This window comes from Tupaia chinensis, unplaced genomic scaffold (assembly GCF_000334495.1).
Source record: "Tupaia chinensis unplaced genomic scaffold, TupChi_1.0 Scaffold146687_1, whole genome shotgun sequence".
Lineage (NCBI taxonomy): Eukaryota > Metazoa > Chordata > Mammalia > Scandentia > Tupaiidae > Tupaia > Tupaia belangeri.
Window position 1 is genome coordinate 2578624 of NW_006206544.1, and position 12144 is coordinate 2590767.

The window sequence follows — 12144 nt, forward strand, 5'->3', positions numbered from 1 at the left end:
CTCCCGCCCCCGGCCGGCCGGCGCGCAGTCGGTACCTCGATGTCCGCCGCGTCCTTGCTAAGCACAGGGGCCATGGCAGTGCCTACAGTCTGGCGTCTCCTAGAGACAGCCCCTCCCCGCGTCCTCAGGTCCAGTCAGAGACCGAAGTGACGGCTCGAGCCGTCCCGGAGCGCCGCCCGCCCGCGCCTCGCCGCGGTTTTCCTCCCGCAGGCGGAACGGGGGAGTGGCGGAACAGCTCCACGGCGGGACTGGCCTTTGCTCTGTACACTGGGGAAGGCCGAGCTAGGCAGGCGGAGCCAGACTGAGGGATCATTGCGACTACAGGTAAAAAGCAGTCGGCGCTCCAAGTTACAAGTCGCTCTTTCACTCTCCTTCCGCGCGAACCCCGCGAGGTGGAGAAACACTATCTAACGGGCAACTGCGTCTTCAGAGAGTCCTCCGGGATGAGGTAGTAGATGTTCTTCCGTCATCCGACAAATAGGCCGGCAGGGCCTTGGGCTCCCGTGGAGGATACCCGAGTACCAGTCTTCTGAGAGTTGACAGTTCCCAGGGAGGGAGAGAGGGAGGGAGGCGAGCAAAAATACCTACAGCCAGAAGCAGCTAGTAGTTAGATAATGTAGGCGGTAGTCATCAAGGTTGTAATTTGGCAGGACAATTCATGCTAATGACTATTCTTTTCAAAATTATTCTACATGTTGGAGCTCTTTTGAAGAGTTATTCTGTTTCGCTCCAGTGTTTGCTCGGGAGAGGGGAGAGATTTTATTTAAATGTGCCTCCAGTCCAGATATCCTCTTTGACGATATCTGTACAGTACTCAAATATTCCTCCTTTTTCTTCTCTAATTAGATACATTCCCCCTCTTCTCCTATAACACTTTCTACCACACTTGTTTGTAAGCACTTAGGATAGTTCTTCATCCTCTTAGCTAGATTATGACCTCCTTGGGAGTCAAACACTCTTCATCATTTTTTATTAGTTATTTATTGAGCATTTTCAATGTGCCAGACAGTGTGTTAGATTCTCTAGATATAGTCTTCAGCAAGATACATCACTCTCATGGAGAGTACTCTCAAACAAGCAAGCGAAACATGATGCCTGTTTGGTAGACAGAAAAGAAATACAATGACTGGAAGAGCTAGCTGGAGTGTTTGGAGAAGGATGCTCTGGCCAAGCCATGGGATTACTTTCCGGAATCTGGAATTTACTGGAGGATGGATACATTTTTCTTTAATCAAGTATGATTATTAAGAGAAACCAGAAAGTTAAATAAAAACCTTGGGCTCATCCTCAATTTCCTTTTCCTCTCTCTCTTAGTCCATGCTTAAACTCAAAAATTCAAACTTCTAAACAGATATTGAATCATGCTTCATTTCTCCATCTTCCCTGCAAGCATTTTGATCCAAGCTATTGGTATTCCAGTGTCTACTTTTACATCCTCTCTACTCCAGATTGAACTTTAAAAGGTGTTGATTGGCTCATGTCACCTAAACACACATGTGCAATCATGGAGTAAATCCTTCAGTGGTCCATTGCAGTCTGTGTATAATACCAACTCCACAGTGACCTACTCTCCAACCTCACCCAGGGCCGCTCTTGCCCTAATTCATATTTCAACCATAGTGTCATCCTCTCCTCCTCCAACTATATCTCTCTCTTTGCATGCTGTCCTTCACTTGTTGGTCTTCTTCCTCATCTCCTCACCCTTTAGGTCTCAGAGAAGCCTACCCTGCCCCACCTCAATAAAATTAGATCCACCCTCTCTTGATGGCTTTAGTTCCTAACACAGTTTTTTTCATAGACCCATGAAATGCAGTTTGCATATTTACTGAATTTTGAGCTGTTCAATATATGTCTTCCATTTAGATTGTAAGCTCCAAGAGAAGAGGGCCCTCGTCCTTTTGTCTGTTGAATACTCAGTCCCTAGGCTGAGACTAAAGCCTAAGAGACCACGAACACTTGGTGACTGAATGTACAGAATACAATAGTTGTGAAATTTGGTCATGCACTAAGCAGTTCATTTTAGGAAGTTCAATTTTACTTCACTGTTTAGTCTTCTCATCTCTCCACTTACTGACAAAAAGTGGATAACAATATCTATCAATGAATTTCAAGTTAAAATGTATCAAAGTAATTGCTTCCCTTTTCATGGACTAATGGTCATGAAAGAGTCATGTTCTTGCATCTCCCTACCACCTTATGTTATCTACATCCAAAGCCTCTTGGTACACACACACAAGAACAACCTATACACATGTCCATATATTGACAGAGGAAAGATATATATATATATATTTACATTTATAACAAATATATAATATGGTGTATATGCCATGTATGGTATATATATGTGTGCGTGTGTGAGACAGAGAGCATATAATTATATTAGATACGATGAGAGAGAGAGAGAGAGAGAGAGTGCATATAATTATATTAGATACGATGTTATGTGTGTGTGTGTGTGTGTGTGTGTGTGTGTGATATATATGATTCCTTCTTCAATTTAACCAGTAATGTTCCATGTTCGGTTTCCTAACTTGTAGGGACACAAAGGTATATGCTCCTTTGGGTTATACTTCAATAGAAATCTTAACAGCAGTCAATACTTTTCTTATTATATAGGTACAAGTATCCAGGTTATCCTCAAGTTTAGAAACTGAGTTTTCATATTTGTTTTGGGTGATGTTATTCTTCTAGACCATCAGAGAGGATAAGTCCAAAATACATTATCTTTCTAAAGGTGAGACCCTCATCAGTGCCAGAAAATAACCAAATACAGGAAACAGCAGATGGGTCGCTGGACTCCCATATACTTGACCACAGTTCAAGTCCCAGACTAGATGGCTTAAAACTCATGGAGGGTGTGTGTGCATGCGTGCCCAAAATCCTAAGAGGAGAATGGAGGAGAAGGGACTGCAGCATGGCCATCCCCCCTGGTTGGGAGGGTGACTTCCCACTTTCTGTCTCACTGTCTCTCCAACAAACACATGCATCCTATAGCAAAAATCTTTCTCTCTAAAAATAAAATAAAATAACCAAATACAATATCCAATTGCTATTTTACCATCCAACTTCACCAAACAGATGTATCATTTTTTTAGATACTTAATTAAAGCATCTAAACACACTGTTCATATATCATACCTATATTCTGTGATCAGTTTTTGAATCTAATAATATTTTAAATCCATTGAAATTTCATATTAAATGCAGTTGTACCTGTAAATAATCCAAGCTGTTTAAAGCTTACTGCAAATGCATTCACACCACACTTTTTTAAAGTTGTAAATTATGATGGCATTTGTCAAGCTGTCCCTCCATCTGGAAGCACAGTCAAATATCAGGTGTTCCACATTAATTTTTCTTAGGCTTTAGAGAGACAGCTCATCTCTCAACCTAATATTTTACTGTACACAAATGAATATTATTATTACCATAGTCAGAAGGAAAGTTTATGAGTCACCTCTAATTTCATATCCAAAAAGTTATTCATTATCACAAATTTAGAAACACAATAAAAATTCAGATTTCCATATGCCTTTATTTTTCCCTTGTAGTAAAGCATTAAGCAGTTGTTTTTTTGGACACTCTCATAAGGTGATTTTTCTCCCAGAAAGTCAGAGACTTTGATCATAAGACTCATCTTTCCCTTCATCTAATCTTCTAGGGCTAAATTAATTCCTATCCAGACTAACCAGAAAGATAATGACTAATGTTAGGTGGAGCCAAATATTTCCAGTATTCCTGCTCAAAAAGACCTTAAGGTATATATATTAGGTCATATTTTGTAGAACTCACTGGGTATAATTTACTGTATATACTATAGATCTTGTATATACATACATAGATAAGCTACATGTAGTATGTATTATGTAAATGGTGTAAAAAGCATAGATAACAGAGAGAAGCTACAAATTCCTCACAGGATTTAATTCAACAGTTATTTATGAGTGCTACTGTTTCAGGCACTGTGATAGGCATTGATGATACTTCAGTGGACAATAAAGACATTGTCCTTATTATCACAAACCTTTAGCCACTAGCTCAAAAACACACATTGCCAGTTAGTGATTTTTTTATTAAAAGGATAAATTTTTATTTAACCTATCATTGTGCTGCACTGTTTTGCCTAAGCATTCTGAGGCAGTTCTGACATTAAAAACTGCTGTTTATATAAGCTACCATTTATATAAAATTATTGATTCTATAATAGTTTTCCATATTACCGCATTTTGACCGTCTGTTCATAATTATTTTGCAAAATAATAAGGATTTTTCTTACTTTTGAAATAGACATATTTTAGTTTCTTTTCTTCCTGAACATATTTTTTTTTAAAAATGTTATTCTTCTAAATTATAATTATTGATTTGGAAGGATTGTTTCTTAAATGTTGTGAAGGAACTATGTTAAATAATGCTAGATAAAGTTGTAGAATCATACAGAAAAAAATTGATCAGATTGCAGATGTATACAGTACATGTTTTAAAATTTTTTAAGGACTGCAAATCTTTTTTAAGAAATATTCTTTTTTTTTTTAAGAGATTTTTCCTATAGGGCGTGTGCACTCACCTAAGAGACAGAAAGACAGAAAGCAAGAAATCAACCCCCAGAGGGAATGGCCACACTAGAATCCCTTTTCCTCCATTTCCCTCTCGGGAAATTGGGCATACACACACATGCACCCACGGTGAGTTTCAAGCCGCTGGATCTGAGACTCGAACTGCATTCGACTACATAGAATACAGCAATATAACCATTACACCATCTGCTGGTTTCTTAAAAATTATTTTTAATTGACATATAATAATATATATATTTATGGAGTACAGTTTGATTTTTCAATACTTGAATACAATGTGTATTAATCAAATCAGGGTAATTAACATATCCATCACCTCAATACTTATGGTTACATTTATTGGGAACATTCAAAATCCCTCATTCTTGGTATCTTGAAGTGTACGATAAATAGTTAGCTATACTATCCTACTGTGCTACAGTACACTAGAACATATTCCTCCTATCTCATTGTAATTAGTGATTTGGAGTAAGCACTTTTACTGAATAAATTTATTGTAAGATGTCAAAGTCTACACAAATTGCAAAATGCCATGTAATGTAAGTTAAACATTAAAAATGTAAAGATATAATTCTCCAATGCCCACACTCTGGAAAAATGCCATTGGTAAATGATTGCTTATAAATGCTTTTGAGTAAAATACAGTGTGAGTGGGAGATTTCTAAGTTCATCTCATTTAATATGGGGCTAAAATACAAATACAAAACTGTTATGACTTTTCCGATGACCCAATATTTTGCTCATCAAGGTACTTCAAGTGTTTTTCGTATACCTAGTATATATTAAGCACATATTATTTGTGATAAGAATAAATGAATAAATGCAGAAATGTCTCAGAACATTGTAATAAATGATGAGATTTTATTATATGAGTTAATTTTTAAGTCTAGTTATAAGGATCACTTAGTACATTTTACATGCTGTGCAATCTAGGCATTAAATAACATACATTGAGAACCTGGGGAAAAAACACTGAGATAGAAGAAGGCATGAATAGTATGAGTATTCCCTGGAAGAATTTCCCTCACTGTTTTGTGACATTTTTCTGGGCCTCATTGCTTCTTTATTACCACCAAAAGTTACTGTAATTCCAGTTCTGGCATTTAATATGTATGCTTCTTTGTTTTCTTGATAGAATTTTATCATTTTATATTTTCAACTTCATTTGTATCTGGGATTGACACAGATCCATGCTGCAGATTATCATTCTTCCTTTTGGTCATCCCTAGTAGTGACTGTGTTGTACCAGAAAGGTACTCACTCTTCCCCAAACCTTTTCAAAACTGAGGCCCTTATTCCCTCAGCTACTGGGAGTGTTGGTGGTTGACAGTTGGCTGCAGAGACTCTCTCTGGAAATTGCCTCTAGCTAAAGACAGCTATCTCACCAAGGTCCATGTCCCTTATTGGGCTAGCAGAGAGCCAATGACTAATTAATTAATATAGGAGATGTAAAGGCTTGGCCCTGGTCTCCAATCAGGACGTCTTAGAAGGGCCATTCTAAATCCAAATGTCTGTCCACTCTACTTCATTACCTAATCCACACTGCACTTTCCAATAAATAAACTTCTTACATGCCTTATTCTATCTCAGAGTCTTTTTCCCAGGGACCCCAAGTGTGTTACTACCAATATATGTTATTTAATGACTAGATTGCACAGCATGTAAAATGTACTAAATGATCCTCATAACTAGTCATAAAAATTAACTCATAATAAAATCTCATCATTTATTACAATGTTCTGAGACATTTCTGCATTTACTAATTTATTTTTCTCACAAATAATGCGTGCTTAATATATAGTAGGTACAATGAAAAACACTTGAAGTACCTTGATGAGCAAAATATTGGGTCGTTGGAAAAATCATGATACATTTTTGTATAGAAGAACAGAAAATTATGTCATGACTTTTCTGACAGTCCAATAGAAGTAAACAATATTGCACATGCAGCTTACACATGAGTTTGGGAGAAAAAAATTTGCCAAGTAATCACACAAAACTACAATATTTACTGGGAACAATAATATAAGGAAAAATAGAGAGGGTGTTAGAGAGCAGAGGGACCTGGGAAATCAGTGAGAGTTCTTGTGGAAATGACCTTGTTTCTGTGATATGAAAAACAAACAAAAATGTTAAAGAAGCAAGAAGGAGGGATTAAAAGTATTCTGGGTAAGAGGAATAAACTACAAAGGCTCCAGGGCCAGAGATAGCCTGACAGATGGGAAAGGGGAGCCTCCTGGCTAGCGTTTAGAAGGCAAGTAATGGAAGAGAGGGTAAGGCTGCAGAAATAAGCATGCCATGCAGTGTGTTAGTCTTCAAGGTTTCGTTTTGTTTTGCTTTAAGTTTACTTATTTATTTCTGACACGAAAGAGAGAGGCTCCTATACAGAATCTTCACTGTGCAACTCATCCTCACCCTCAACAAGTTCAGATCACAGTCATATGCAGATGCTCAGTGTGTACAGGGAGATCTCAGGATGCAAACCTGGGACCTTCCCATATTGGTCCAGCACAACAGGGTGCACCATCAGTTCGTCCCTGTTTAGTGTTCTAAACTTTATCTGTTAAGAAATGGGAAGCCATAGAAGTTTTTTAAAGCAGAGAAATGACATGACCAAACGCGTATTTTGAAGCATCACTCTGATTGCAATGTGTGTGTGATTGCATATTCATATACGCACTTGGGTGAATGTGTGAAAATGAACCATGGCACGTCATTTCTGGGGATGGGCTCAGTCATTTCCTCCATGTGCTAGTCTGGGTGGCAATTATAAATGTCATAAGAGATCAAAATAGTGAATTTTACCATTTTCCAATACCATTGTTATTAGCATGCTGTAATGCTTTAAAAGCAGATCTCTATTTTTACTCAGAGGCTGAAAAACTTACACCCTCTATAAGTTTTTCTCTCAGTCAATGGCTATCTTTCTGTTTTCCAACATAACGGTGTAACTATCCACTTATAAGAATCTGAATAATGAACTTTAGGGTGTTCTTGCTCTGTGGTTTGTTTTTATGATTACCATTGTCCATAGACTGTAAAGTCTTTACTGGCTTTGATTAGGCCTTATCTTTTTTTTTTTAGGTGTTTTTTTTTTTTCCCCATGATTAAGCAAGCAACAGAGAGGAGAGAGAGAGAGAGAGAGAGAGAGAGCACACTTCCAACAGGATTTCTAACACCTCAGTCCACCCCCAGCTCTCAGCCAGCCCTGGTTCTTGGGCAAGCATATGTCCAGCATACTCATGGAATTCTCCATGTGTGTAAACCTTCCCTTGTAAGATTACCCCCCCAGAGACCCCATACTACCCCCACGTCACCATCCAGCCCATAGACCCTGTGTTTTTTTAATCCACCATACCTAAATAGTACTTAATACATAGTAAGTACATAAACATTTATGAATAATTTTCATATTCTTCTCTTAAAACTTTATTGCCAACAAATATTATTAATACTCTCTCAATGTTACAGAGAATGTAAAAAGTCTAAGAGTAACAGGTCTCTAGTAATGTACAAGTACACAGAGTATGAATGGACAATTCACAAAAAAAGGTTGATAAAAACATAAAACTTGAATCAGCTAAACTGTTTAGCACAGCAATGCCAAAAATATTAAAATAACATAGGATTTTTCACATATCAGACTAGCAAAGAATTTTTTTATTAAAGGATCAAGATGTAGGAACATTAACAGATTTATAAGATTCTGTAATGAGTGAAAATAGTCAAATAGCCAAAATGATTACTAAATTATATGTGTATTCTCTATTACTCAGCTACTTGATTTCAGATATTTTAAAAAATATTTATTTATTTAGTAGTAGTAGTAGTAGTATTTTTTTTTTTTATTGGACCAGAGAAAGACAGAGAGAGAAAGAGAGGGAAAGTGAGAAAGCATGCCACCAGGTCTAGAACTCGAACTGCAGTCAGCTACATGGGAATCTAGTGCCCCAACCACCACACTACCTGCCAGAACCCCCAATAATTTTTTTCAATGTATTTTTTCAAAAATTATTTATTTCACTTTATTTTATTTTTTTATCTTTTTATTTTAATTTAATCAAAGAGGGACAGAGAGAGAGAGAGATGGAAAGTGAGAAATCAAGCCACCAGGTCCAGGACTTTAACCACAGTCAGCCATGAGGGAGTCTGGTGCCCTTAACCACCACACCACCTGCTGGCCCCAATACTTTTATTTTTTTATTTTTTAAATAATTATTTTATTTTATTTATTCATTCATTTATTTTTTTAATTTGACTGGGGGATGGGAGAGAGAGAGAGAGTAAGTGAGAAAGCAAGCCACCAGGTCTAGGACTTGAACCATGGTCAGCCATGTGGGAGTGTCCAGCACCTTAGCCACCATGCCACCTGCTGGTCCCCAATACTTTTATTTTTTAAGAAAAAAAGTTTATCTTGTGCCACATTTACCCCCAAACATGATTCATTCCAAGTTACTTATACAAAAATAGAAAGGTAATAACCTCTATGACCTAAATGGGTAGCTGATTAATACCTGTGGTGAACTTACATAATTCAACTTCATGTAGTCATTAGAAATGAAGTTATAGATGAATATTAACAGCAGTAAGAGATATAGATATAGATGTCTATATATGTATATAATCTTTACCTATATATCAAGAATATATATCAGACCCAGCTTAGGTAGCATAGTCTTTAACATACTGATTTGTAGTTCTGGAAGCCACCTGACCAACTGTTAATTCAGTTCCTTAGCCCAGTTGACTTGAAACACACCAGTTATATGTACACATGCCCACCATCCTAGTGAGTTGGAGGGCCTCTCTTTCTCTTTCTCTAGCATGCCCATCCAGTCTATCATGAATAAACTTAAAAAATAATATATATCAATAACAAAATGACAGCATAGCATTTAAATATACATGGAAAGTTACAGTTAACTAGCAAAAAAAGTAAAAGCTATTTTTAAAATGCCATCGAATTATAAGCAAATACACCAATACGTGTATACCTTTTATGAATTTGTGTGTGTGTGTGCATGCATGTAAAAACTTCATTATTCTGATTCTGGTGGCTTGTCACATATTAGGCACTCTAATTTTTAATACTCAAAACTGAGTAGCAAAATCATCTATAATGTTCTACAGTACATTCTGTGCAAAATAATTATTAATATCATTATAGTCCTGGATGACAGCATTTTTTAACATTTTAAAAACTCACAACTTATTAATATAGTTATAGTCCTAGGTATAAATTTTTTAAAGAGTTACAGAAACTGGCAAATAATCAAATTCCATAAGCTGTATCTAACTCGATAAAATAATTTGAATGTTTCAATAACATGTTATTATAGAATAATTATGTGAATGTATTGATTTATTTAATCAATTGAAAAAATCATGTCAGTCTTTTATTCCAAACCTATCATGTCTTCTTATTTCACTCAGAAGGAAAGAGTCTTTTACTTGACCTACAAAACACACATAATCTAATTATTTGTTGCTTCTCTCCTAATTCTTACTATCCTTGTTCACTCCAAATCCTTCTATACAGGTTTTTCCACTTGCTATTCCCTCTGCTTGTAATGATAGTGTACCAGATAATCCATCAGCTAGCCCCTCATCAGTTTCAAGCATTGTCAGAAAGTTCAACTCATAAGGTGTTCTCTGAGTACCATATTTAAAATTATAGCACCCATTTCTTACATTCACTATCCTACCTCTTCTGCTTTATTTCTCTCCATAGCACATAATACAAAAGACATTCTATTCATTTTAATTGCGTATTTGTTTATCTCTTGCCTTCTCTTACTATAATGTAAGTTTCTTAAGGTTGTTTTGTTCACTCCTGTATTATCAGTGTCTGAGCCAGGTCCTAGCATATTGTAGATGCTCAATAAATATTATTGAACAAATGCATAAAACAGATATGAGATTATATAGTGCATTTTAATCTTTTCATACGTTCGTGTTAGCATTTAATATCTAATATTATAAAATTCTGTGTCTGTCTCAAGAACTCTGAATTAGTAAGCTTTGACTCTCTCAGCTTATATGGTTCTGGAATTAAATGTGCTGTAAATATATGTTGAGTGAACAAAAGTAAATGGATTTAAAATCAAGATGTTTGTGTGCTTACCAGTAGCACCCACCCTGGTGCATCATTTGATTCTGAAAAGTAAAATCTGGGTCTGTCAGGTGGCATGGTCTTTAGGGGTGCTGGACTACCACATGGCTAACCACGGTTCAAGTCCTGGACCTGGCAACTTTCTCTCTCTCTCTGTCACTCTGTGTCTCTCTGGTAAATAAAATAATTCTTTAAAAATGGAAATCTATTATATGTATATTATATAATATATATTATATATCAGAGATACTCTAAGTAAAAAGCTTATTTTGAAACATATTTTCTGTTATTAATCTTAACTCATTTGACGATATTTGTTAAATATGATCATACATGCAAAATACCTATTTTATTTTCAATAAATTTGAAAATACTTTGCATTTTCTTATTTCTTGTCTTCAACACATTTGAAGAGTTTAGTTTTATGTTTTCAAATATTCTGAGCACCCGCTTCTTCATTTATTGAAAATACTATAAATTTTTTTGTAATATTTGCATTTGATTGGCAGAGTTGCAGGGAGAAATTATTTGTAGTTTGTGTCTCAGGCAGAATAGCCTTTCCTAAAGAACTGTAGTATTTTTTAGATGAACTGATATATCACATGTGTATTCCCCTGTATGTGATGTCTGTGTGTACATGTATATACAAGGAGTCCCCAAAAAGCTTATGGAAAATGCATATTATGAAAACACTGTGCTTGGATTTCAAATTTCTTTACACCACAATAAACTCATACTTTTATTTCATTTTCTACGAATTCTTTGAAGTCTCCACATAAATGTATGTGTGTGTTTGTGGATGTGGATGTGTATATTTTTAAACCATTGAGCATGAATTTTTTGCTTATTGCCCAATATGAGTCATCATTGAACTTGTAAATCTTGTCAATTCAACTCTCTCATTTTAGACTTTGGTGGGAAGAACTCATAAGATTTTTTTCTCCTTTCTTTCTTCTTTCTTTTAAGAAAGGGGTAGGTTGGGGGATGGGTTATGCTGATTACTATAATGCTTCCAAGTAGCACAAAATACATTTCACAATGTGATCTTTGATAAATGTCCAAATGGATTTTAAAACCAAGTAAATTGAACTGCTTTTTGAGTCCCATAATTTATTCCAGCCATCTGTGTCCCCCACACATAGAAATTTGTTTCTTAAGGGCTTTATGATTTTTTTTTTTTTTTTTTGCTCAGCCCCCCTCCAACCCCACACTGCCTTTAGGATGTAGCAACATTAGCATATTTCAGAATTGACTTTGGTCTCCTAAAGAATATAATACATCTTTCAGTTGAGAAACATTTTTCGACATAACTATTTGCAATTTAGAGATTAAAAAAATGTGGAACTAAAAACATTCTTTTGGCATCATACGTTCTATTTAAAGGCCACCAAATGTTTCTTTCTGAGAGATTGTATTGAGCGGTTAAGATCTTGGCATCCACTATTGTTCTAGGGA

General features: G+C 36.0%; 1 protein-coding gene and 1 long non-coding RNA gene across 2 annotated transcripts in view; one reads left to right on the top strand and one right to left on the bottom strand.

Moving 5' to 3' along the window:
* The window catches only part of DPYD (dihydropyrimidine dehydrogenase), a 994283-nt gene extending 994133 nt beyond the window's left edge, over positions 1-150 (bottom strand). The window contains exon 1 of the mRNA XM_006169013.2: positions 36-150. Coding sequence (XP_006169075.1) covers positions 36-74 — 39 coding nt within the window. The 5' untranslated portion in view covers positions 75-150. The remainder of the gene's footprint in view (positions 1-35) is intronic.
* Positions 151-172: 22 nt separating this feature from the next.
* The window catches only part of LOC106733959 (uncharacterized), a 123760-nt gene continuing 111788 nt past the window's right edge, over positions 173-12144 (top strand). Inside the window, exon 1 of the long non-coding RNA XR_001369783.1 lies at positions 173-324. This is a non-coding gene — a long non-coding RNA (uncharacterized LOC106733959). The remainder of the gene's footprint in view (positions 325-12144) is intronic.